This window comes from Salmo salar, chromosome 07, assembly GCF_965601325.2.
Source record: "Salmo salar chromosome 07, fSalSal1, whole genome shotgun sequence".
NCBI classification, from domain to species: Eukaryota; Metazoa; Chordata; class Actinopteri; order Salmoniformes; family Salmonidae; genus Salmo; species Salmo salar.
The window spans coordinates 17,059,096-17,084,840 of NC_138297.1; the positions used below are offsets into that span (position 1 = coordinate 17,059,096).

The following is a 25,745-nucleotide window of genomic DNA, read 5'->3' on the forward strand; positions in this document are numbered from 1 at the left end:
ACGGACTGGTGCGCGTCACAAAATAGATGGCATCATGAGGGAGGAAAATTATGTGGATATATTGAGGCAACATCTCAAGACATCAGTCAGGAAGTTAAAGCTTGGTCGCAAATGGGTCTTCAAAATGGACAATGACCCCAAGCATACTTCCAAAGTTGTTGCAAAATGGCTTAAAGGCAACAAAGTCAAGGTATTGGAGTGGCCATCACAAAGCCCTGACCTCAATCCCATAGAAAATGTGTGGGCAGAACTGAAAAAGTGTGTGCGAGCAAGGAGGCCTACAAACCTGACTCAGTTACACCAGCTCTGTCAGGAGGAATGGGCCAAAATTCACCCAACTTAATGTGGGAAGCTTGTGGAAGGCTACCTGAAACGTTTGACCCAAGTTAAACAATTTAAAGGCAATGCTACCAAATACTAATCGAGTGTATGTAAACTTCTGACCCACTGGGAATGTGATGAAAGAAATAAAAGATGAAATAAATCATTCTCTCTACTATAATTCTGACATTTCACATTCTTAAAATAAAGTGGTGATCCTAACTGACCTAAGACAATTTTTACTATGATTAAATGTCAGGAATTGTGAAAAACTGAGTTTAATGTATTTGGCTAAGGTGTATGTAAACTTCCGACTTCAACTGTAGATTGAGATGACACACATTCACTTACGGATGACACACATTCACTTACGGATGACACACACACGTAAGCTAAGCATCAGACGCTCGTAGCCTCCTTGTCGTGTGGTAGAAATTCAGCTAAAGTACATCTGAGAAGGAAGTGCTGAGGTAAAGAGAAGAAAGAGTTGGAAACAGAGAAAAAGAGAGAGAAGAGTGAGAGAGAAAAAATGGAAAGAGATAGAGATACAAAACAGTGGGAAACAGAAAGAGTGAAAAAGAGAGAAAGAAACATAAAAAGAGAAAGATACAGAGTGGGAAACGTAGAGAAATAAAAAAAGGAGATAGAATGACTATTTTCTGCCTCCCCTGTGCTCTTGCTGCCAGGCATTTAACAGAAGTGGCTGAGTGCTGACCCATACTGAACCCGCAGACTGGAGCAGGAGCGAGAGAGAGAGAACCAGAGAGCCAGGGTGTTTGAGCAGCTCAGTCCTCCCAGCCACGGGTCTCTTTGTCCCAGCTTCACAGAGGTCTGCACAGGAGGAGCCTGAAGAGCAGCTCAAACCTTTTAAAGTCTACCTGCCTTTCTTTACCCTTTCTTAACTCCAAGCCTCTCTAACTGCAAGGGGATGAGAGAGAGGGAGCGAGACAGGGAGAGAAAGGGGGAATGAGAGACAGCGAGAGAGAGGGAGAGAAAGAGCGAGAGAAAGAGAGCAAGAAAAAGGAGCACAAATGAACAAGAGAGAGGGGGAGGGAGTGATGGCACAAAAGAATGACAGGAGAGGGAGAAAGAGAGTTGTGAGGAGGCCAGGTCTCTGAGCAGCTCAGCACTTCTCTTCCCTCCACCAAAGGCTTTAAGGGCCCAGCCGTGCCTGTCTTAAGTGCCAGTGTACCAGGGGGCATGGACGTGGCAGTCTGGCAGGGCTTAGACAGACTGGCTCCAGCTTAGGGAACACTAGGTCAGGAACACACAGCCATAGGCTCTGCCCCCCTAGTTTGCTACTTGGAGTAGAATGGTGTAGAACTTGAACCGTATAGCAGTTGTGCAATGTGAAGACTCAGAGTGCAGTAGAACTTCAATACTTGAACCCTAGCAATGTGACTTTGATGCTCCACTGAGCTAAATGGAACGGGGATGGATAAATGATGCATTATGGGTAGGATTTATTATTTAGGAGTGCTATGATGTACTTGGAGGATGGCCATTTCCTATAGGACAGTGGTTTCAGATGAACGTGCTCCAATGATATTAGATCAGTATTTCTGGTAGGGTATAGAGTGGGTTGTTTAGCACTTATAAGCACTTTTCATGGATAGCTTTTGTTTGATGTTAGAGTTGAGTGACAATATGGCAGACCACCTCCAACCTAGTCATTGGACTGAATTCCAGTCAAATCAGATGTGTATAAAATGTTATTGAAAGGTGGGAAAAGGATGTCATTGATGTAACATTGCAGATTATTGAGAGTAGGCCAGCTCTGACAAACTGTGCCACAACTATATTGACAGCAGGGTGACATGTTCTCCTTGGTTGGTGTGGGAGCCTATAGGGACTCACGGTTCACAGACATGGTATGCTCTGATTGGATCTTTCACAGTAGGACAGTGGTCCAATTACAGGGCCTGTGTGGCTGGGGGACGGGCACCCTCTGCATCTGGTTTTCAGGGGAATTGGAAAGAGTCCCTGTGATGGAACGGGAGGGGGACGGGAGGGGAACGGGAGGGGTCGGGACGGGAGGGGAATGGGAGGGGTCGGGACGGGAGGGGAACGGGAGGGGAAGGGGACTGGACGGGAGGGAGGGAGATGGGAGGGGGACGGGGGGGTATAGGATGGGTATGGGAGGGGGACGGGAGGGGAACAGGAGGGGGACGGGAGGGGAAGGGGACTGGACGGGAGGGAGGGAGGGAGATGGGAGGGGGACAGGGGGGGTATAGGATGGGTACGGGAGGGGGACGGGAGGGGAACGGTAGGGGGACAAGAGGGGTCAGGATGGGAGGGGGATGGGAGGGGAAGGGGACTGGACGGGAGGGAGGGAGGGAGATGGGAGGGGGACAAGGGGGGTATAGGATGGGTACGGGAGGGGGACGGGAGGGGAACAGGAGGGGTCGGGAGGGGAAGGGGACAAGAGGGGGACGGGAGGGGAGGGAGGGAGATGGGAGGGGGGGGTATAGGATGGGTACGGGAGGGGGACGGGAAGGGGATGGGAGGGGTACGGGAGAGGTACGGGGGGAGGGGAAGGGGACTGGAGGTGGACGGGAGGGGGACAGGAGCCCTCATCAGGGAGACGGAGAGACAAGGAAAAGATTACTTAAGCTAAGTGGGCTAACCCAGTCTACTTTGAAACAAAAGTATACACCTCACACACATGGTTATGGGTTTAAAGAAAGAAGACACCTGTACCATGCAGATATACAGTTGAAATGTATTCAGTTTTGAGTTTGTATCCCAATATTATGCTTTATATACGTCACAGAAGACTGAAATATAACAAAACCGTTTGACATAGAAACACCAGATTTTCGGCAGGTTTTTGAAGTAATCTTTATTAATTATGAAATATATGCATTACAATGGGAGGCAGAGAGAGAGAGAGAGAGATTCCAGATGTGTGTCCTGTCCAAGGGCATCTGTCTGCAAGGGAGAGATGATATATGTAGATTTGATATCCCACCACACACATACCTCTCCCCATGGTGCTAGTCAATCACGCTTCCCTTGCCCTTCCCCTGGCATCACCAGCCTCCCCGGTTGCCAGGCGCTGCCCACCACAGCCATGAATCTAACCCAGGCATCCGCTCTGGGCTACCGGAGAGGGCAAGCTAGCCTGCGGCCTTCTAGGCATGGTGGTCCTCTCTCTCTTTGTCAGTTACCTTGGCTACTCAGTGTTCAGTCCCTGTTTAGCTAAAGATCTATTAGTAATGCTAGAGCATAGAGTTATATAGAGTATATTCTACAGGTAACCTCCAACATAAAGTATTTTAACAGGGCATTGGGCCACCACAAGCCAAAAGAGCTTCAATGCACCTTGGCATAGATTCTACAAGTGTCTGGAACTCTATTTGGAGGGATGCGACACCATCCTTCCATGAGAAATTCCATCATTTGTTGTTTTGTTGATGGTGGTGGAAAACGCTCCAGAATCTCCCATAACTGTTTAATTGGGTTGAGATCTGGTGACTGAGACAGCCATGTCATATGGTTTACATCGTTTTCATGCTCATCAAACCATTGAGTGATCACTCGTGGCCTGTGGATGGGGGCATTGTCATCCTATGGGGGCATAGCCATGGTAGCCAAAATAATGGGCTGCCCAGCATTTTTATACATGACCCTAAGCATGATGGGATGATAATTGCTTAATGAAATCAGAAACCACACCCTTGTTTCATTATACTTTGTATCCCTCATTTACTCAACTGCCCTATTATTTTGGCAGTTGCCTGTACATTCTGACTCACCAACATACCCAAGAGCTAGCTAATTATACTGGTGGAGGAGAAAAGCTCCCCACACTCACTCATGCATTATTGCTTCTCTAGAGAGACACATATCAACACATACTGTGTAGTGGACACACTTACACACTTACACACTTACACACACACACACACACACACACACACACACACACACACACACACACACACACACACACACACACACACACACACACACACACACACACACACACACACACACACAGAAGGAGGGGAAGGGGAGAAGGAGAGGGAAGGGGAGAATGAGGGGGAAGGGAAAAGGAGGGGCAGAAGGAGAATGAGGGGGAGGGGATAAGGAGGGGAGGAGAGAAGGAGAGGAGAAGGAGATTGGATTGAGGATGGACAATAGGAACACACATGCATGTAGTAGGTGCACACACACACACACACACACACACAGTACCAGTCACACCGACTCATTCAAGGGATTTTCTTGATTTGTACTTTTTATACGTTGTAGAATAATAGTAAAGACGTCAAAGCTATGAAATAACATATGCTGAGCACATGTTGGCTGCTTTTCCTTCACTCTGAGGTCCAACTCATCTCAAACCAGGTCATTTTAGCACTCCATCCCTCTTCTTCTAGGTCAAATAGCCCTTACACAGCCTGAGGTGTGTTTGGGGTCATTGTCCTGTTGAAAAACAAATGATAGTCCCACTAAGCACAAATCAGATGGGATGGTATATTGCTGCAGAATGCTGTGGTAGCCATGCTGGTTAAGTGTGCCTTGAATTCTAAATAAATCACTGACAGTGTCATCAGCAAAGCACCTCCACACCATCACACCTCCTCCTCCATGCTTCACGGTGGGAACCACGCATACGGAGATCATCTATTCACCTGCTCTGCGTCTCACAGAGACACGGCGGTTGGAACCAAAAATCTCAAATTTGGACTCATCAAACCAAAGGACAGATTTCCACCAGTCTAATGTCCATTGCTCGTGTTTCTTGGCCAAGCAAGTCTCTTATTCTTATTGATGTCCTTTAGTAGTGGTTCAACCATGAAGGCCTGATTCACGCCGTCTCCTCTGAACAGTTGATGTTGAGATGTGTCTGTTACTTGAACTCTGCGAAGCATTAATTTGGGCTGCAATTTCTGAGGTCAGTTAACTCTAATGAACTTATACAGCAGAGGTAACTCTGGGTCTTCCTTTCCTGTGGCGGTCCTCATGAGAGCCAGTTTTATCATAGTGCATGATGGTTTTTCCAAATTGACTGACCTTTATGTCTTAAAGAGTTGATGGACTGTCATTTCTCTTTCCTTATTTGAGCTGTTCTTGCCATAATACGGACTTGGTCTTTTACCAAATAGGGCTATCCTCTGTATACCACCCCTACCTTGTCACAACACAACTGAAATGGCTCATGCGCATTAAGAAGGAAAGAAATTCCACAAATTCACTTTTATCAAGGCACACCTGTAAATTGAAATGCGTTTCAGGTCATGAAGCTGGTTGAGAGAATGCCAAGAGCGTGCAGAGTTGTCATGAAGGCAAATGGTGGCTACTTTGAAGAATCTCAAATATAAAATATATTTTGATTTGTTTAACACTTTTTGTGGTTACTACATGATTCCATATGTATTATTTCATAGTTTTGATGTCTTCACTATTATTCTACAATGTAGAAAATAGTAAAAATAAAGAAAAACCCTTGAATGAGTAGGTGTGTCCAAACTTTTGACTGGTACTGTAGGTAGTCACACTCTTTTACTGCATCATAGCTGCAACTAAAACCCACTCAAGGCACCCCTTGAAAGTGCATTGCGTAATTTATCCTTACAGTGGAGGTGGGTCAAAACAGATCCACATGGACCCAAACACTCTTTTTTATATATACGCACTACCATTCAAAAGTTTGGGGTCACTTAGAAATGTTCTTGTTTTTGAAAGAAAAGCTAATTTTTGGTCCGTTAAAATAACATAAAATTGATCAGAAATACAGTGTAGACATTTAATAGTACCCGCAAAACACCAGTCTCAACGTCAAGAGTGAAGAGGCGACTCCGGGATGCTGGCCTTCTATAGGCAGAGTTGCAAAGAAATAGCCATATCTCAGACTGGCCAATAAAAAGAACAGATTAAGATGGGCAAAAGAACACAGACACTGGACAGAGGAACTCTGCCTAGAGGCCAGCATCCCGGAGTCGCCTCTTCACTGTTGACGTTGAGACTGGTGTTTTGCGGGTACTATTTAATGAAGCTGCCAGTTGAGGACTTGTGAGGCATCTGTTTCTCAAACTAGACACTCAAATGTACTTGTCCTCTTGCTCAGTTGTGCACTCCCACTCCTCTTTCCATTCTGGTTAGATCCAGTTTGCGCTGTTCTGTGAAGAGAGTAGTACACAGCGTTGTACGAGATCTTCAGTTTCTTGGCGATTTCTCGCACGAAATAGCCTTCATTTCTCAGAACAAGAATAGACTGATGAGTTTCAGAAGAAAGCTATTTGTTTCTGGCCATTTTGAGCCTGTAATCGAACGCACAAATGCTGATGCTCCAGATACTCAACTAGTCTAAAGAAGGCCAGTTTTATTGCTTCTTTAATCAGGACAACAGTTTTCAGCTGTGCTAACATAATTGATAAAGGGTTTTCTAATGATCAATTAGCCCTTTAAAATGATAAACTTGGATTAGCTAACACAACGTGCCATTGGAACACAGGAATGATGGTTGCTGATAATGGGCCTCTGTTCACCTATGTAGATATTCCATACAAAATCTGCCATTTCCAGATACAATAGTCATTTGCTACATTAACAATGTCTAGACTGTATTTCTCAACAATTTGATGTTATTTTAATGGTAAAAAAAAAAGGCTTTTTTCAAAAACAACGAGATTTCTAAGTGACCCCAAACTTTTGAATGGTAGTGTATATATATATATTTTTTAACCTTAATTTAACTAAGCAAGTCAGTTAAGAACCCGGCCAAACCTGGACGACGCTGGGCCAGTTGTGCGCCACCCTATGAGGCTCTCAATCACGGCTTGGGGCCTCCGCTTGTCGTTTGTTGATCCTGCTGCAGTTATTTTCCACTCGTTGTTGTTGACGAGACTTTGCTCAAGGGGCTGTTTCCGCTATTGTGTTTGCCATTGGGGAGCTAAAACACACGCGCTTAGTCACACACACACACACAATCTATTATTGATTCTAACACACACATATGCGCACGCACGCACGCACACACACACACACACACACACACACACACACACACACACACACACACACACACACACACACACACACACACAGATACACACAGGCATTTTACAAGCATTTTGCTACACCCACAATAACATCTGCTAAACACGTGTATGTGACCATTAAAATTCGATTTCATTTGATTTGAGGCGCGCACACACACACTCCACTGTCGATGCTTAACACGCCCCCCTCCTGCATCTTCCCCATTTCTGATTAGTCAAACACCTGGGGGCTCTCTGGGGAACTGGGGGGAGAGAGGACGATATTCTTAAACCCTAAATCCCCCTTCTATCTTCCCTCGGCAGCTATGGAGGAAGGGATGGCAAGAATAATGAAGTAATAAATGTGATAATGGATGACATGGGCAGATATACCCCAGATGACTTTTAATCTCCTCATTGTAATCTAATTATGGACTTTCTGCTATTTTGGTGGGAACCCCTGCTTCTCAACCTCCCTCTACTGAGAGGAGACACAGTGCTTCATGGGACATTTCCTTGAGGTAAATCCATGATCTAACCTGATAAATTTCCCCTACATAGATTAAGATCAAAGATTACTTCAAGGGAGGAAGAAAGGACAGATGCCGTATAGAAAAACGATATTTTGAGAAAAGCCATGGAGTTTTAATAAAATGTCTGCAGTGGTCAGATACTACCACTAGAGGGAGGGCTTTATAACTCGGAGATGCTGAACTAGGTTGTTCAATGTTTAGTAGAAGGGAGGGTTTTAGTTGCCAGACTGCCTAAGGCATGCCTCTTTCGATGCTGTGCCCAGTCTCTGGTAATGACAGGGAGGGAGGGAGGGAGGGAGGGAGGGAGGGAGGGAGGGAGGGAGGGAGGGAGGGAGGGAGGGAGGGAGGGAGGGAGGGAGGGAGGGAGGGAGGGAGGGAGGGAGGTGGATATGTCTAGGGAGAGAGGAGAACACACCCTCACGTATTGATTCATCTTACTAAGGACCACTGCCTCCCACTACAGTATTTATTTTATTTTTCTCTTTCTCTCTCTCATCCTCTTTCTGTTTATCCTTCTCTCTGTCGCTGCATCTCTCCATCTTTGCCTCTGTGTGTATCTCCCTCTAATCTGCTTAGCTGCAGAGTGCTGGCATTGCTGTTAAATGGGTTGTGAGTGGAGAGAGGAGCTCTATAATTGCAGCACTGGCTTTGCACAGGCCAATCTCCTAGGGTTACCTGGAGAATCTCATGTGAGCTATACGACACACACACTCACACACACACCCCTCGTCTGGCCTGCATGTTGTGCTGCATGCAAATGATTGTGACTCATATTTTCCCCCTACACCTTCTGAAACTCTCACCTCTTTCTCCAATTCCATGCTCACTATCTGTCCGTCTGTCATCCCTCCCTTTGACGTCTTTGTTTCTCTCCCCTCCTCCCCTCCTCCTTTCCACCTCTTCTCGTCCCCTCCGTCACCCTGTCAGGTCTCTCCCCTCCTCCTTTCCACCTCTTCTCGTCCCCTCCGTCACCCTGTCAGGTCTCTCCCCTCCTCCTTTCCACCTCTTCTCGTCCCCTCCGTCACCCTGTCAGGTCTCTACCCTCTCCTCCACACTCTTTCCTGCCTTCTCTCTTTCTCTCTCTCTCACACACACACACACACACACACACACACACACACACAGACACACACACACACACACACACACACACACACACACACACACACACACACACACACACACACACAGACACACACACACACACACACACACACAGACACACACACACAGACACACACACACACACACACACACACACACACACACACACACACACACACACACACACACACACACACACACACACACACATACCTCTCCGTAGTTGACATCTTGTACTACACACACAGGCCTGTGTATAGAGACCCCTGGGGAGTGGACCTGGGTACTGCAGAACTGAGTGTGTATATAAAGCACTGTAGTGATTAGAAGGGCAAAGAGAAGCGCAATTAGCTACGTAGTCAAGGACAAACGGCACGTAATCAATCTACCCACGTCTTACACCCCTACCCCTTACGTTACGCCCCTACCTTTTACCTGACCGCGGCTATAGCAGCTCCAGCAACATCCATGTTGCAGCACATGAGTTACAGTACAGCGCTCGGGAGTGTTAATACGCCGTCTTTCAGGCTTTCTTGTCTAATGTGTCTTCTCACCCCAGGCATCACTCTATAGCTGCAGAAGCTCTCAGGATCCTGACTCTAAACTGTCTGATCCAGAGGTGGAGTTTGATTGAAACGATGAGGGAGATAATAATTTTAGCTCTGGCTAAATGCTATCGTGCAGTTTAATGGAACAGAAATGAAGTGCTTTTGACATGCTGATGAGATGATGGCAATTATGTAGTACCGTTGACGAGCCCCTGATTATTACGCTGAAAAAAAAGCCCTTTATGTGACGGATGTATGAAACAACACAGCTCAAATCCACCGAGGTCTTTCAAGTTACCCAAACGTGAACAAGTTGGAATTAGTGTTCCATTATGAGATTCGACGTTTCTGAGTTGAGCACAGAGACTTGCCTCGAAGGATGGTTGCGTGGGATCTCGAACAAAAAATGTCTTCCTGGTATTAACCATGAAATGTGTTAAGTACTCTGTGCTTGGGTCTCTGAATATGAAATATGTAAGGGTTAATGATGAACACATGAACATGTTTGAAAAATGCAATGGTGATGTTAATGCATATGATATTGCTAGAAATGAATGCTTTTTATTTTGGGGTTTGACATATGTTATGGATTAGTAGTATTGATTTAATTGATGTTATTGATTTTCACTGTCCACCAAGCTATTAACTTTGCCAGGTATCCATTTATACTAATAGACTATTTCTAAATTATTCATAAATATGTTTAACTGATCGGACTCATAACCAAAACAACAATTTAAACCTGAGGTAACTAGAATGCTGTCTAACCAATCCAAACCAGTCCGCAAAAAGCTACTACTTCCTGAAACTACATAAAGCTGATTTTAACATACATAACCTTGCTAAACCTTTTGCCATGTTGCCCTTTCTCTAACCTTTAACTTTTGAACCTTTGACCTTCCAGATATTAACCTGCTGCCCTCTGTCTTTTCCAAATTCTCTAAAGGGAACTTTGATAATGAACGCCTGGCTATTGCTAGACAAAGAATCCCATACCGGCTTGGTCGGGTAGTTGACGAGTGGCTACTCGACAAAGGTAACTAAAAAAAAAAAACTTAACACTCCACTAATGACCACTTAATCACCGATAACCACTGCTCTGGAGGAGGTGCAGTCCACGCAACAAAGGTGGATGTGATTGGCACTTTCCGGTTCCCCTGATTCACATATGTCCAATGCGATTGGACTATGACCATACTCATCAGTCTCAATTCACCATTCAGTAGTACATGAATAACACATTTAAACATGTAACTATTGCAACATTAGCATATCTACTACAGTTGTACTGTACACTTCAGCAGATTTCAGTTCTTATCCCCTGAATGCAACTGCTCATTCTATCTTGTAATTGGCCACATTGAAGTTTGCAAATTGATCCCAACCTCCCTTATTAATAATCATATGATGCTACAGTACCTTACACATTCTTCATAGCATTACAATGAAGGTACTGAACTACAGAGTCAGTAGTAAGGGTTACACTAGACAGGGGAACCGTGTCCAAGGCACCTTGACATGGGGCTGCATCTCTTCAGAGTCCTAACTTACCAATAACCCCAACATAACCCCCCAGTAACCAACCAGACAAGATGGAAATAGACAGATCCTATTGGTTCCCTTCTGCTTCACTTCCTGTGTCTGTTGTTTGCTGTTGTGAAGTTGCATTAATTATGGTGATTATTATTCAAATTCCTATTCACAAAAGTGACAAATGGAGAAAGAAACAACAACTACTTAATTCTTTTTTGACACTCCGGAGAAAAGTAGCCACCTGAAAGTCATTAAAAGTTAAAGGGACTGTTTAATGTATTTTATGGACTTTGCTAATAAGCCTACAGTTTGTTGTGTCAGCCTCATTCTGCCCGGCAACAATGAGCACGATCGATCTGCAGTTTGGATCCGACTAAAAGTGACGACTCTTTAACCCTTTGAGTGCCAAACATCCCCGACCTCTTTGTCTTTGTCCTGTGTCTTGTGTTTGTGCCGCTGAATGGTGGTTGATTCTAAAAACTCCCCCAACGGAGGTGTGGCCTTTATTAATCCTCCTCCCCTCCCCCTTTCATTCCATCTCTCTGGCGACAGTTACCACAGTCACACCACAATATCAGCCATTTTAAATCAGTGCTAGCTAGTTTCGCTGTCATAGCACAATAATGGGCCGTCCACACCTAGCAGGATAACTAGCGATAACTATGGGGTGTAGATGGGCCTTATTAAGTCACATAAAACGGTACTTCAGAAGTGCTGAGAGTCGGGCTCTTAGCAACGTTTTAATGCTACTTATTTTATGACTGCTAGTTTCAGTCCGCATATTGGTTAGTTGACTCAGATTCAAATGTGTTGATATCAGCCGTCACAACACAGTCAAATATGACTCATTGAGGGAAATGAGTCGAAGTCATGAATCTCTACGGTTCTCTGAAAGCTTCGCCCACGTTTTGTATTCCGTTTGTGTGACTAATAATTGTGCCATGAATTAATCACATTTTACATCTTCTAATTAGCTGCAGGCAGGCTGTTCTTTGAAATAGTGTTGTAAGTGATTACACGTATACGAGAAAAGATTCGACATAAACTCATTTATATTTATGTGAGAGTCAAACAAGATAATTCAGCTTTCCCATGTTCATTTGATAAAAACAGGAGCAGTAAACTGCTCATTTCATGTCATTTGGATTAATAGGTCAAATTAACATGTTGGATAGAATCAGAATATCACAACCCGAATCAGCTGAACAAAAACACATATTTAAAATCCTACATTAATGAGGATGATTTGATGTTACTTACCAACCAGATTTAGGGAAAAATAATGACGTCGCAATAAGTACCAAAGAGTCAACAGTGCCAGAGAAGGCGGAGGAGGCCAGTATAGAAACGCAGGTACCAATAAAGAATATGATGGAGGGAGGGGAGGTTCAAACTCAAAGGGTTAAAGTTCAAGTTACTTTGCTATGGAAACAGACAGAGATGACTCATGAGACCTAAACGAAGCAGAATCTAACCACATGACAGCAAACCAAACTCAACCCACGCTAATTACTGAGGGCTGACTCTCCCCACACCACTCCCATCTCCACAACACTATGAACAGAAGGCCAGTATGTTATTGACAATCACACCAAAAACATTCCTGTGGGGGATCTGTCTTACCTTCTGGGCCGTAGCTAGCACACAGCCAAGAAGCCCTCAGTCATAACCCAGTTATAAACATCTCTAACATTAAATAAAAAAAAAAGTAATTTTATTGGTCGCATACACATTCTTTTGTAGATCTTATTGCAGGTGTAGCGAAATGCTTACGTTTGAGCTCAATTGGAACTGTCTAAGTTCCTCCCAAACCTAGAACAGACAGGATACGTAGACAGGACTCCACGACAGGATACTAAGACAGGATACTTAGACAGGATATTAACAACTAAACTGCTAACTAAGTGCTTTGCTAACCCTAAACCATGCCCAAGTAGTGTCAGAATACCCAACTCTCCCCTCACCCCTCCCCACCCCCCGAAACTCAGAGGGTTAAAAACAAACCAATTAACTTGAACACCAAATTCTAAGCATTGCATCTGAATCAAATTTTTGTTGCAAGTTTGGGATGAACCCTGCTACTACACAAGTGCTTCTTTGAGCGTAAAATTACAAGACTATAAGGTCCCTTTAACATTTACTGTCCCACATTAAATATGTTTGTGCCATTTGTTAATGAACAAAAATGTGTTAAATGATATGTCAATCATATTTGTTGTGTGGGGTGTACAATGCTGTGTGTTGAATATGTATGTATGTATGTATGTATGTATGTATGTATGTATGTATGTATGTATGTATGTATGTATGTATGTATGTATGTATGTATGTATGTATGTATGTATGTATATATGTCTGTATGTATGTATGTACTGTATGAATGAAAGAGAGTTTATCGTGTGGAGATTGCTGCCTGGTCTGTAATAGTCCAGAATGCATTTATCTTATAGGGTTGGTCCTCCACACACCCCTGTTATGAAACTGTGGTCCAACCCTTAAATGGTCACAGAGGGTATTCATTGCTTCAGATGTCTTGACCAGAGTGAAGCATACGTCAGCCCAGTGTGTCTCCTGAACACATTGTCAGTCTGTGGTCAGTGTGGTCAGTGTGGTCAAGTCTGAGGAACTGTATGACCACAGAGAATGGACATTTGCTCTCATTGATGTAAAAACTAGCTGGGGTAACTAGAGGAATGAAGAGTGGTTTATTTTGTGGCATAAAGATTGCATGAGATTGCATGCTACCTTAGAGCAATACACTTCCCCTAAAGTCAAGTGTGGAGTACAATCAAGCAGAGGAAAAGGTAGGTAACACACACACTCACACGCTTATCAATGCTCCCAACAGACTTTACTGGCTGAAGCAGGGAGGGCTTAATAGGTATTACAATATCTCCCCTAGCCCAGAGCTGGCAGTTGGATCACACATCTCAGTGTGCAGCTCTCGTTCTCTGTTCTCCTCCAGACTTTGAGGCAGATCAGAGAGAACATCTCTGGCCCTCCCAGGGCCTGCTGAATAAATCCAAAATGGCAGCACCTATAGGTATTCAATGGAGGGGGGAAATAAGAGACTCAAAAGTTTTTAGCAGCTCAATCCAACCAAACTCGCTCGGATGTGCCCTCCTTTTCCCTTGTGCCTCGTTTCTCTCTCTCTCTCTTTCTCTCTCTCTCTCTCTCTCCCTCTCTCTCTCAGCCTCATATCCAGCACCCCAAATCCTCTGCTGTTTTCTATCCCCCTCACCTCTCTCTCTCTCCCTCACTTTTCTTTGTCTCATCCTCGCAAGTCTTGGCACCGCAAACTCCCAATGACAGCACATCCTCTTTCCTAGAACAAGAATGAGAGACTGTTTCCTAATCTCTCTGGGGAGAGAGTGGAGAGGGAGAAGAAAATAGAGATGACAAATAACCAGTGAGAATCGATTTCCCTTGTTCTCTGCTTTTTGCCAATGAGGTATATTTACTTCCTGGCTTTCCTCCCATATATTCCAGTCAGAGAGAAGAGAAGAATACCCAGAGCTACAGTTTAAAATGGGAGCATTGTGGAGTACATCTGGGTTTAGGGAGGATGCCTGGGAGCATTGTGGAGTACATCTGGGTTTAGGGAGGATGCCAAACCCTCTGTTTCAATTAAGGACCCGAGGGGAATGGCCAGAGACTTGTTTAGGTGGATGAGACTGTAAGGGAGGGAGTGAAGGAGGAACACAACACACCACAAGGCCTTTGTTTCAACAGTGGTGTCTGGCTGTCATCTAGTGAGTGATTGAGGCTTAATGTTCAGTGATTAATGGTCTGGTTCAGGCTCCCCCTTTCTCCCTAATCGAGAATGATCGAGTCCTCCCACTCGATACCAGAGCCAAGGCCCAAATCAACCCCTCCTGGCTGGGCACCCATCCAGACAGGGCATGCGTGAGCCTGGCTTTATTACAGAGATTTTTCAACCCGGGCCTCTCACCAGTGGGGCCGGCTCTGTGGCCCCTGCAGGCCCCTCCAGGCCGCCCATGGCGAGTTTATTTGGCTCGCATGTCGCCTGCTCCTCTTTCACCTCTTTTCATTCACTCTTTTTCTTTTAAGTGGCAGCGAGACACCGTTTCCTCCTGGCTTAAATACTGGGGCACTTTGGCTCTGTTATTTCTCTGTCCCCTACCATGAAATGGCCTGGAACAGCACCGTTGCAGCTGGAGTGACTGGAGAAATAGGATCTGTCCCGAGCTCACCAATATGCTCTTCAGCACTTCTTAGATCTCTCCAGATATGGAATGATATGGAAAAAGCCAGTACCCTTGTCCTATCTAGTGTACTGTACCCAATCTGGAGTCTGTCTCTATCCATGTCCCCTGGCTTTTTTCCAATATCGCTGTCACGTCTACTCCCGCTCTTCCTCGCTGGCGCTCGTTGCCGCCAGTTTACCCATCGTTACGCGCACCTGCCACCTTCGTTACGCGCACCTGCGCCTCATGACACTCACCTGGTCTCCATCACTTTCTTGATTACCTCCCCTATTTCTGTCACTCCCCTTGTTTCTTTCCTCAGGTGTTACTGACTCTGTTTCGGTTTCATGTCTGTACGCTTTTCCTGTTTCTTGTTTTATACCGTGTTCTATTTATTTATTAAATCATTCACTCCCTGTACTTGCTTCCCGACTCCCAGCGTACACGTTACAGTCACGTGCATTCTGGCCCTCGCCGTCCTTTGTCAAACACAATTAATTCACAACGTGACCAAATCGCCTACTTTTCCATTGGAATAAAAAAAAGTGAAAGACTTAATTAGCAAAGAGCACCTTGTGCTAAAGAGATAACTACTACCCACTTCATAATCAACTCTGTCTGCAGCGCACCCCATTCTCTCTTGGCTCGGAGGCCAGAAAAGAGGGGTGGAAACGGGGAGAAAACCCTGTGTTTTTTTCGATAATTATTGAATTCTGGAGTGGAGGGAGGGAATCGCCAATGGACAGAGCCATTTGAAAACTTCTCAGTGTAAATGTTCCAAGCTTCTGTCAATCAAAACCCCCAAACAGTGCTTACGCAGTGGAGGAGCCTGGGTAATCCCTCCATCCGCTCTACTAGCCGAGTCGCCACCGCAAACACTTAATAAGATGGTAGCCTCTTCTTCTGTGCCCGCGTGTCCCTCCCTCTCTCCTGGATAATCAGAAAGAGAGGTAACATAACGATGTCGGAGAGAAAGAGTCACCTCGTCTCCACTTCCAATCCCTCCCTCTGATCCTTCCCACTAGGGTTCTGTTAGATCCAGAACAGCCCACCTTCCTCCTGCCACTCTCCCCCACCTTAGCCACTTGGAAGGGGGCTAAGCTGTGTTCAAGCCACCCCCTCCGCTCCACATTAAGGTTGTAGTCTTGCTCTCATTACCTCAGTCTTCAGACAGGCAATCTGTGCATAAGGCAGCCGAGCGTGGCCCCGGACACAGCCCACTCCTCTACGGCTTCGTGGGCTCAGCCACTAATTGACGGCTCATCTGAAAACGCTGGCCTTTTTTTTCTCTCGTTAAGCGTTTAAACATAGGAGGTGGATGGATACACAGATGTAGATGCACTACGCCCCTGTGAGCGATTCTCTTCTGGTCACTGGAGAGTGGAGCAGTGATACAGTTGATGTGAACAGGTTTCCCATGGATCAATCAGCAGAGTCCTATGGTTTTTCTTGGCCTAGCTACTTTGTTAGCAGTATGATTAGTTAAAAAGAAAAGGAGAGGGGAAAGCTTGCGTTGTATGATTCACTGAAGTTGTATCACTCCTACGTGCATTTAGCCAGCACATCAGTGGACACATTCTCTCCATCTCTCCCTCTGTTACATCAACTCTCCTCCTTTCTCTCCCCTGGGTTCTCTCTCATCTTCTCTCTCCCCCCTTCTCTCAAAATGTTCTTCTCTCCATCATGGTTGACACTCTCTCTCCCTTTGTTTTACAAACTCCTTCCTCCTTTCTCTCCCTTGATTTATTTTTTATTCTCTCACTCTCAACCTTTTTTTCCTTTCCATAATCCCTGGTTAACACTCTTTTCATGCCCTTTCTCACTCCTCTCCTTTATCAGGCCTGTCATGTCTCTCCCTCCCTCCCTCCCTCCCTCCCTCCCTCCCTCCCTCCCTCCCTCCCTCCCTCCCTCCCTCCCTCCCTCCCTCCCTCCCCTGACTCTATGACATACCATCCTCAGCCTGTTATCTTCCTTTAGTCCTCATTTGTCTCCCTCCCCCCATCTCCTGTCCTTTCATGTCCCAATTCCCCCTTCTTTCTTCTATGTCATAAGGTTAACTCGTATGGTTAACTCGTGTGGTTAACTCGTATAGGCTATAGTCTCTCTGGGTGTCTTAAAGCACTGTCTGTCTCTCATTTTAGATGGAAATATAAAGAGAAATCATGAAGATGGTAAGAATGATTGTAAAACCACAGATCTTTCTTTCACCATAAGTCTGGCTCTCTTTCTCCCTCGCAGATTCAAATGTTGGGGTTTTGTTTATTTGATCGTTTCAAATAAGGTAGGCCTACACATAAAAAATGATGCACTTGATTAAGAATCAGGAAGTGTTATTGCCATTGTGCTCCTCTTTCATGATAGCGTTTGGCATATGTGGCGGGTAAAAACAAACAGAAGCTAAAATGGCAGGTCAATAACGTTATTTAGTCATATTAAAACACAACAATATACACATAACATACACAAAGGAACACTATTCGGCACCAAGATCATCATTTTATCTTATTCATTGATTATCTTAGTGTGCCTAGGCTTCCGGGACCCCCCGAAAAAAACACCAGAAGAAAATCACTTACGGAAATGTGTAATCTCATAATATGAATAGTATTCAATGACCTTGTTTTATTTCATCATTCCGTTGTTCCATATAACCACTAATTTCACAACAACCGCCAACGGGTACAACTGCAGAGTCAATCTTTTTTCATTTCCGTATGTTAACAATTGGGAGATTACAACACCTAGAACAGTTCAACCCGTCTCGACATTTCCTCACACAGAGAAATAGCACACCCCTCCTTCACCGCTACACAAGGGGATCATAGCATTGGGCTAGGGGATTGTTACCACATCCCCTCAGTGAGGAACTCTCTCACCTTCTAGCCGCCCTGCTAGGCTATCAGCCGCTAAGATCTCGTGTGATTCGCCGTTGTCGCAAGTGATTGCCTCCACGCCCCCTTCCCCTTTACTTAGATGCCCCATTTATGGAGCGAGGAGCATTCATTGCTTCCCTGATCCTCTCTTGTCTCAGAGCAACCAAGCGACTGGGACTATTTTCCTGGGTGCAACACTAATGAGTGATAAAGTGTGAGGCCTTAGAGAAGATTGTGATGAAGCCGGAGTGTTACGACGCTTCGCTCTCTACAGCATTTCTCATTCTCCCCTCTTATTCTCCTGTAAATCACTTCCTTTATATCACTCTTTCTCTTGGCTTTCTAGCATGTTCTCTGTCTACATGGTTTCCCTGGTCCCTAGTGCTATTCTTACCCCCAGTGCTAGCTAGCTAGTGTCATCACGTCAGTCAAATAGACTGGATGTCCCCCCTCACGGATTAGAACACAACATCCATGTGGATTCAGCAGAGGACAAAGACAATACAGCTATGTTTTAATGATAGAGGGAGAGGAAGAGGAAGCTGGGGACAGAGAAGAGCTACAGCCATGTTCTAATGATAGAGGAAGCTGGTGTCAGAGAAGAGCTACAGCCATGTTCTAATGATAGAGGAAGCTGGTGTCAGAGAAGAGCTACAGCCATGCTCTAATGATAGAGGAAGCTGGTGTCAGAGAAGTGCTACAGCCATGTTCTAATGATAGAGGAAGAGGAAGCTGGGTCCAGAGAAGAGCTACAGCCATGCTCTAATGATAGAGGAAGAGGAAGCTGGGTGCGTGGAAAAGAGCTACAGCCATGCTCTAATGATAGAGGAAGCTGGGAGCAGAGAAGAGCTACAGCCATGTTCTAATGATAGAGGAAGAGGAAGCTGGAGACAGAGAAGAGCTACAGCCATGTTCTAATGATAGAGGAAGAGGAAGCTGGGTCCAGAGAAGAGCTACAGCCATGCTCTAATGATAGAGGAAGAGGAAGCTGGGTGCGTGGAAAAGAGCTACAGCCATGCTCTAATGATAGAGGAAGAGGAAGCTGGGAGCAGAGAAAAGCTACAGCCATGTTCTAATGATAGAGGAAGAGGAAGCTGGACGTGGAGAAAACTACAGCCATGTTCTAATGATAGAGGAAGCTGGGAGCAGAGAAGAGCTACAGCCATGTTCTAATGATAGAGGAAGTGGAAGCTGGAGACAGAGAAGAGCTACAGCCATGCTCTAATGATAGAGGAAGAGGAAGCTGGGAGCAGAGAAGAGCTACAGCCATGTTCTAATGATAGAGGAAGAGGAAGCTGGGAGCAGAGAAGAGCTACAGCCATGTTCTAATGATAGAGGAAGAGGAAGCTGGAAACAGAGAAGAGCTACAGCCATGCTCTAATGATAGAGGAAGAGGAAGCTGGAGACAGAGAAGAGCTACAGCCATGTTCTAATGATAGAGGAAGAGGAAGCTGGGCGCAGAGAAGAGCTACAGCCATGTTCTAATGATAGAGGAAGTGGAAGCTGGAGACAGAGAAGAGCTACAGCCATGTTCTAATGATAGAGGAAGTGGAAGCTGGAGACAGAGAAGAGCTACATGTCAAGTGTGTGAGAGAAAAGGAGATGCAGGGAGAGAGACGAGAGATTGTGAGATTGACAAATAAATATAAGGCAAGCACCTAAGTGACTTGAGTTCCTTCAGTGCAGAGGGACGTCCATCACTCTAGAGTCGGCAAGGCTGAAGGATGTCCATCACTCTAGAGTCGGCAAGGCTGAAGGACGTCCATCACTCTAGAGTCGGCAAGGCTGAAGGACGTCCATCACTCTAGAGTCGGCAAGGCTGAAGGATGTCCATCACTCTAGAGTCGGCAGGGCTGAAAGACGTCCATCAGTCTAGAGTCGGCAGGGCTGAAGGACGTCCATCACTCTAGAGTCGGCAGGGCTGAAGGACGTCCATCACTCTAGAGTCGGCAGGACTGAAGGACGTCCATCAGTCTAGAGTCGGCAGGGCTGAAGCACGTCCATCACTCTAGAGTCGGCAGGGCTGAAGGACGTCCATCAGTCTAGAGTCGGCAGGGCTGAAGGACGTCCATCACTCTAGAGTCGGCAGGGCTCAAAGACGTCCATCACTCTAGAGTCGGCAAGGCTGAAGGATGTCCATCACTCTAGAGTCGGCAAGGCTGACGGATGTCCATCACTCTAGAGTCGGCAAGGCTGAATGCGTCCATCAGTCTAGAGTCGGCAGGGCTGAAGGACGTCCATCACTCTAGAGTCGGCAAGGCTGAAGGATGTCCATCACTCTAGAGTCGGCAGGGCTGAAGGACGTCCATCACTCTAGAGTCGGCAAGGCTGAAGGATGTCCATCACTCTAGAGTCGGCAAGGCTGAAGGATGTCCATCACTTTAGAGTCGGCAGGGCTGTAAGACGTCCATCAGTCTAGAGTCGGCAGGGCTGAAGGACGTCCATCACTCTAGAGTCGGCAGGGCTGAAGGACGTCCATCACTCTAGAATCGGCAGGGCTGAAGGATGTCCATCACTCTAGAGTCGGCAGGGCTGAAGGACGTCCATCACTCTAGAGTCGGCAAGGCTGAAGGATATCCATCACTCTAGAGTCGGCAGGACTGAAGGACGTCCATCACTTTAGAATCGGCAGGGCTGAAGGACGTCCATCACTTTAGAGTCGGCAGGGCTGAAGGACGTCCATCACACAGAGTCGGCAGGGCTAAAGTTATTTAGGTAGTAGTGTGTGTCATCCTGAATGCCTGCTTTAATGAGGACCAGCTAGTGGCTGTCACCTCCCTTCCCAGCCTTTAGAGCCTGGGCCCCGGGCCCTAGGGCCATTATGTGCCCATCATCATAAGGGCCCAGAGAGAGAGGAGACCAGGGAGCTGACACCTGATCCAACACTCAAATTGGTACAATAAACTCTCATTAATGCTGCCCAGCCCTGTCCACCGTTAGATCACACACACACTCACTCACACACACACCCATCACACACACACACAGAGGAAAAAACCTTCTGTTCCAAATGGCTACCTATCACACGTACAGGTAAAGGTCACCTTGATGACACGTCTCAGACAGCTCACGCATGTTATTATGCGAGCGGTCATGCACACACACACACACCTGGTTGTGTCATATTAAGCAGACTGATTGCCAGTTGTGCCAAGACCTTCACCTCTCTCCTCTCCCTTCAACTAAACCCTCCCAGGCTAAATTGGCTCTGAAGTGACACGTCAGTTTCAATTTAACCCGGCAGGCCCCAAAACAATAACTTCATCAGCCCCTGTTAAAGTCTCCTTTCCATCGGACAGTCTCACAAACAAACACTGATTCCCTCCACTTCCTTCCTGAGGGCATCTATTCCTCTGACTGATGTAAAGAAATAAAACATCTTCAAGGATCCCCCAAGGACCTCTCAAGTGTTGAATACTGTTTTAGAATATTGTTTTAGTTTACTTTCAGCTAGTTGATATCTGAACTCATTTGAGACAGCAGTATTTCCTGACCCCATGACCTGTGTGTGTGTGTGTGTGTGTGTGGTGTGTGTGTGTGTGTGTGTGTGTGTGTGTGTGTGTGTGTGTGTGTGTGTGTGTGTGTGTGTGTGTGTGTGTGTGTGTGTGTGTGTGTGTGTGTGTGTGTGTGTGTGTGTGTACCTACTACATGCATGTGTGTTCCTACTGTCCATCCTCAATCCAATCTCCTTCTCCCCTTCCCTCTCCTTTTCCCCTCCTCTCCCTCTCCTTCTCCCCTTCCCTCTCCTTCTCCCCTCCTCTCCCTCTCCTTCTCCCCTTCCCTCTCCTTCTCCCCTTCCCTCTCCTTCTCCCCTTCCCTCTCCTTTTCCCTTCCTCTCCCTCTCCCTCTCCTTCTCCCCTTCCCTCTCCTTCTCCCCTCCTCTCCCTCTCCCTCTCCTTCTCCCCTTCCCTCTCCCTCTCCTTCTCCCCTTCCCTCTCCTTCTCCCCTTCCCCTCATTCTCCTCTCCCCCTCCTTCTCCCCTCCCCTCCTTATCCCCTCCTCCTCATTGTCCTTCTGTCCCTCCTTTTCCCTTCCCCCTCCTTCTCCCCCTCCTTCTCCTTCTCCCCCTCACACTCCTTCTCCCCCTCACCCTCCTTCTCCCCTCACCCTCCTTCTCCCCTTCCCCTCTCCCCATCTCCTTCTCTCCCTCCCCCTCCTTGACCCCTCCCCATCCTTCTCTCCTCCACCTCCCCCTCCTTCTCTCCCCCCCCCCATCCCAACAGAACATGTTAAACTGCATCTTCACAGCGATAATAGAGTGAGAGGGAGCTTTATTCTGTCAACATACTGTATGGCAGGCATGGAGGACCTACTGATCACATCTAATGATGGCATGACATGTGTAATGGACTGTCTCTCTGGAGGCTTTATTGCTGGGACATCTGCGCACACACACACACACACACACACACACATGCAAGCATATACACACAATAATGTTACCCCATTAGGACAATAAAAATGCTAATTGAAATGGAATGGAAGCTATTTGGGATTTCTGTCCTCTAAAGGCTTGAAGTCTGTCCTCTAGGAGTTTGTAATGTAGAAATGTCAAAATAATCTTATCTTCATAATGTCAATTATTACTATACATATTGTACACATATTTGACACACACACACGCATACACACTCCTTCCCCTCTCTCTCTCTGTCTCTCTCTCTCTCTCAACAGGGATTGATTAATCCATTAAGACAGGCCTCTCTTGGGTTCTCCTCTTCTCTTTTCTCTCTCTGCCGTAATTACCTCATCAAGTTACATTTTAACCCACTTCCTACAAATAAATATCCTACAGTAATCCTCTCTCACCCGTCCCTCCACCCTCCACACCCCCCGGAAAGCCCATGAATGAGGTCAAGTGTCATCACTTCTGATATCCAACCTGATTGGCCCAGTATGACACCCCATCCACTGAGAAAATGAGTTTGAGGGAAGCAGAGGGGAAATAAAAAAGAACTGACATCAGCAAAGAAAAAGAGGAGAATAAATGAAAACAAGTCCCCCTCCTTGGATCACCCCCCCCCCCCCCCCCCCCCCTGGTAACACATTAGTATTGGATCATGCAAATGGGACGAACCCTCATCCGTCCAATCCAGATGCATAGTAATGACTGGAGGACGAGAAGAGAGAGCGCCGTTGAATTAAACATGAAAACCATTTCCATCAAAGGGGTTTATTTTGGCTAAACTGCTCGTCTCCGTTCTCTGGGATGGGATGTTTTTTATTTTTTTCTCCGAGGCACTTCATCATTTGTGTCTCAGGTGAGGTGGGGTCAATGACACCGGCTAGCACCGCCTGCAATGTATTCCATCTCTGTGGGGAATGAGATGCATCTCCACCCAGCCCCCTGCCTCAGGGTCAGACCACTACTACAGCCTGCAATCTATTACTCTGCCAGTTTCCACATTCTTCAGGCTCTGCTATGAAACTGAGTGACTTGCGTGTGCCAGAGTGGAGCCGTAATGGCCGCCACCTGCAGCAGAACGGCTCAGGCAAGGTTCCAATCTCCCTAACGTGTTACCAGGGGAAAATCCCCCCCCATGTGATGGATACTGTCCCCCCTGTTTCATTACTCTGTGTCTGTATGTGTGAGTGTGGGGAATTGGGATGTGTGTTGGTCAGCATGCGGAGAGATGGAGACTGATGGTGTCTCCCTCGTCGCTTTTCTCTCCTCTTTCTGCTTTGTTCTTTCTCTTCTGTCTGTCTCTTTTTGTTTCTCTGCCCACCTCTCTTTCTTCTGCCCCTTTTTATCTACCACTTTTCTCTTCTCTCTCTCTCTCTCTCTCTCTCTCCCCCTTTCTCTTCTCTCCCTCCACCAGGTCGACAGTTGACCATCTTCAACAGCCAGGCGTTCATCAAGATCGGCGGTGGTGGCGGCGACAAGGCCCGTCACTTCCAGGGCCAGATCTCGGGCCTCTACTACAACGGGCTGCAGGTGCTCAAGCTGGCGGCCGAGGGCGACCCCAATGTGCAGGCCCAGGGCAACCTGCGGCTGGTGGGCGACGTGCCCTCGGTGCTCACCACAGACACCACCAGCACCACGCCGCTGGCCGACATGTCCACCACCATCATGGAGACAACCACCACGTTGGCTACCACCACCACCCGCAAGCAGCGCTCACCCACCATGAGAGACAGTGTCACACAGGTTAGTGGATGGGGACTAGGGTGGGTTAGGATGGGGTAGGGTGGATTGGGTTAGGGTAGGGTAGAGTAGGCTGGATGTAGACTATAGACTGGCCTGGGCTGGGTAGGAGGGAAGGGGATGAAATTGCCCTTCCGGGGTCCTAGACAGTAATCAAAAGGCAGTTTTGAGTTTTTCCTTTGAGATGATGGGGTTTGGGAAGGATAATCTGATCCTAGAGCTGCACCTATAAGGACAACTTTCTAACCACAGTGGTAGATGGCTTAGTAGGGCTTAGAGATAATAGGGGTGTTTCATGAAGTTTATCCTTCTCTACAAAATCCCACTTGAACTTCAAATGAACTCCATAAAAATTCCACAGTCTAGTATACCCTAGTAGAGTCTTGATTCCTTCCAAAGCAACATCACTGATCGAAGCCTAAACACATTGTTAGGGGCAATATGAATCACACCCATCCAGACATATCAATCACACCCATCCAGACCTATCAATCACACCCATCCAGACATATCAATCACACCCATCCAGACCTATCAATCACACCCATCCAGACCTATCAATCACACCCATCCAGACCTATCAATCACACCCATCCAGACATATCAATCACACCCATCCAGACCTATCAATCACACCCATCCAGACCTATCAATCACACCCACCCAGACCTATCAATCACACCCATCCAGACCTATCAATCACACCCATCCAGACCTATCAATCACACCCATCCAGACCTATCAATCACACCCATCCAGACCTATCAATCACACCCATCCAGACCTATCAATCACACCCATCCAGACCTATCAATCACACCCATCCAGACATATAAATCACACCCATCCAGACCTATCAATCACACCCATCCAGACCTATCAATCACACCCATCCAGACCTATCAATCACACCCATCCAGACATATCAATCACACCCATCCAGACATATCAATCACACCCATCCAGACATATCAATCACACCCATCCAGACCTATCAATCACACCCATCCAGACCTATCAATCACACCCATCCAGACCTATCAATCACACTCCTCCACACCTATCAATCACATCCATCCAGACATATCAATCACACCCATCCAGACCTATCAATCACACTCATCCACACCTACCAATCACACCCATCCAGACATATCAATCACACCCATCCAGACCTACCAATCACACCCACCCAGACCTACCAATCACACGTAGCCAGACACTTGTGGCATGGACGGAATAAAATAAATGGCTCATCTCAATTACCCGGCCTTTGTCTGTCTGTGTGTGTGTGTGTGTGTGTGTGTGTGTGTGTGTGTGTGTGTGTGTGTGTGTGTGTGTGTGTGTGTGTGTGGTGTGTGCGTGTGTGCGTGTGTGCGTGCGTGCGTGCGTGTGTAAGTAAGCCCGTGTCCATATATGAAGGCTATGATTTTCCAGGACTAATCTGGACTGGATCCCTCACTCCTCAGTGGCAGCTAGGGAAGAAGAGGG

The 25,745-nt window shown here is 46.5% G+C and overlaps 1 protein-coding gene across 11 annotated transcripts in view; it reads left to right on the forward strand.

The window, feature by feature from the left end:
• LOC106608688 (neurexin-2) overlaps positions 1-25,745 on the forward strand; it is a 1,074,993-nt gene that overhangs the window by 1,022,937 nt on the left and 26,311 nt on the right. For 7 of the 11 annotated variants that reach the window (XM_045721570.2, XM_045721573.2, XM_045721571.2 and 4 more), the window contains 2 exons: positions 10,442-10,531; positions 23,929-24,257. In XM_045721570.2, the coding sequence (XP_045577526.1) occupies positions 10,442-10,531; positions 23,929-24,257 (419 nt within the window). The remainder of the gene's footprint in view (positions 1-10,441; positions 10,532-23,928; positions 24,258-25,745) is intronic. The other 4 variants (XM_045721575.2, XM_045721576.2, XM_045721574.2 and 1 more) reach the window with 1 other exon arrangement.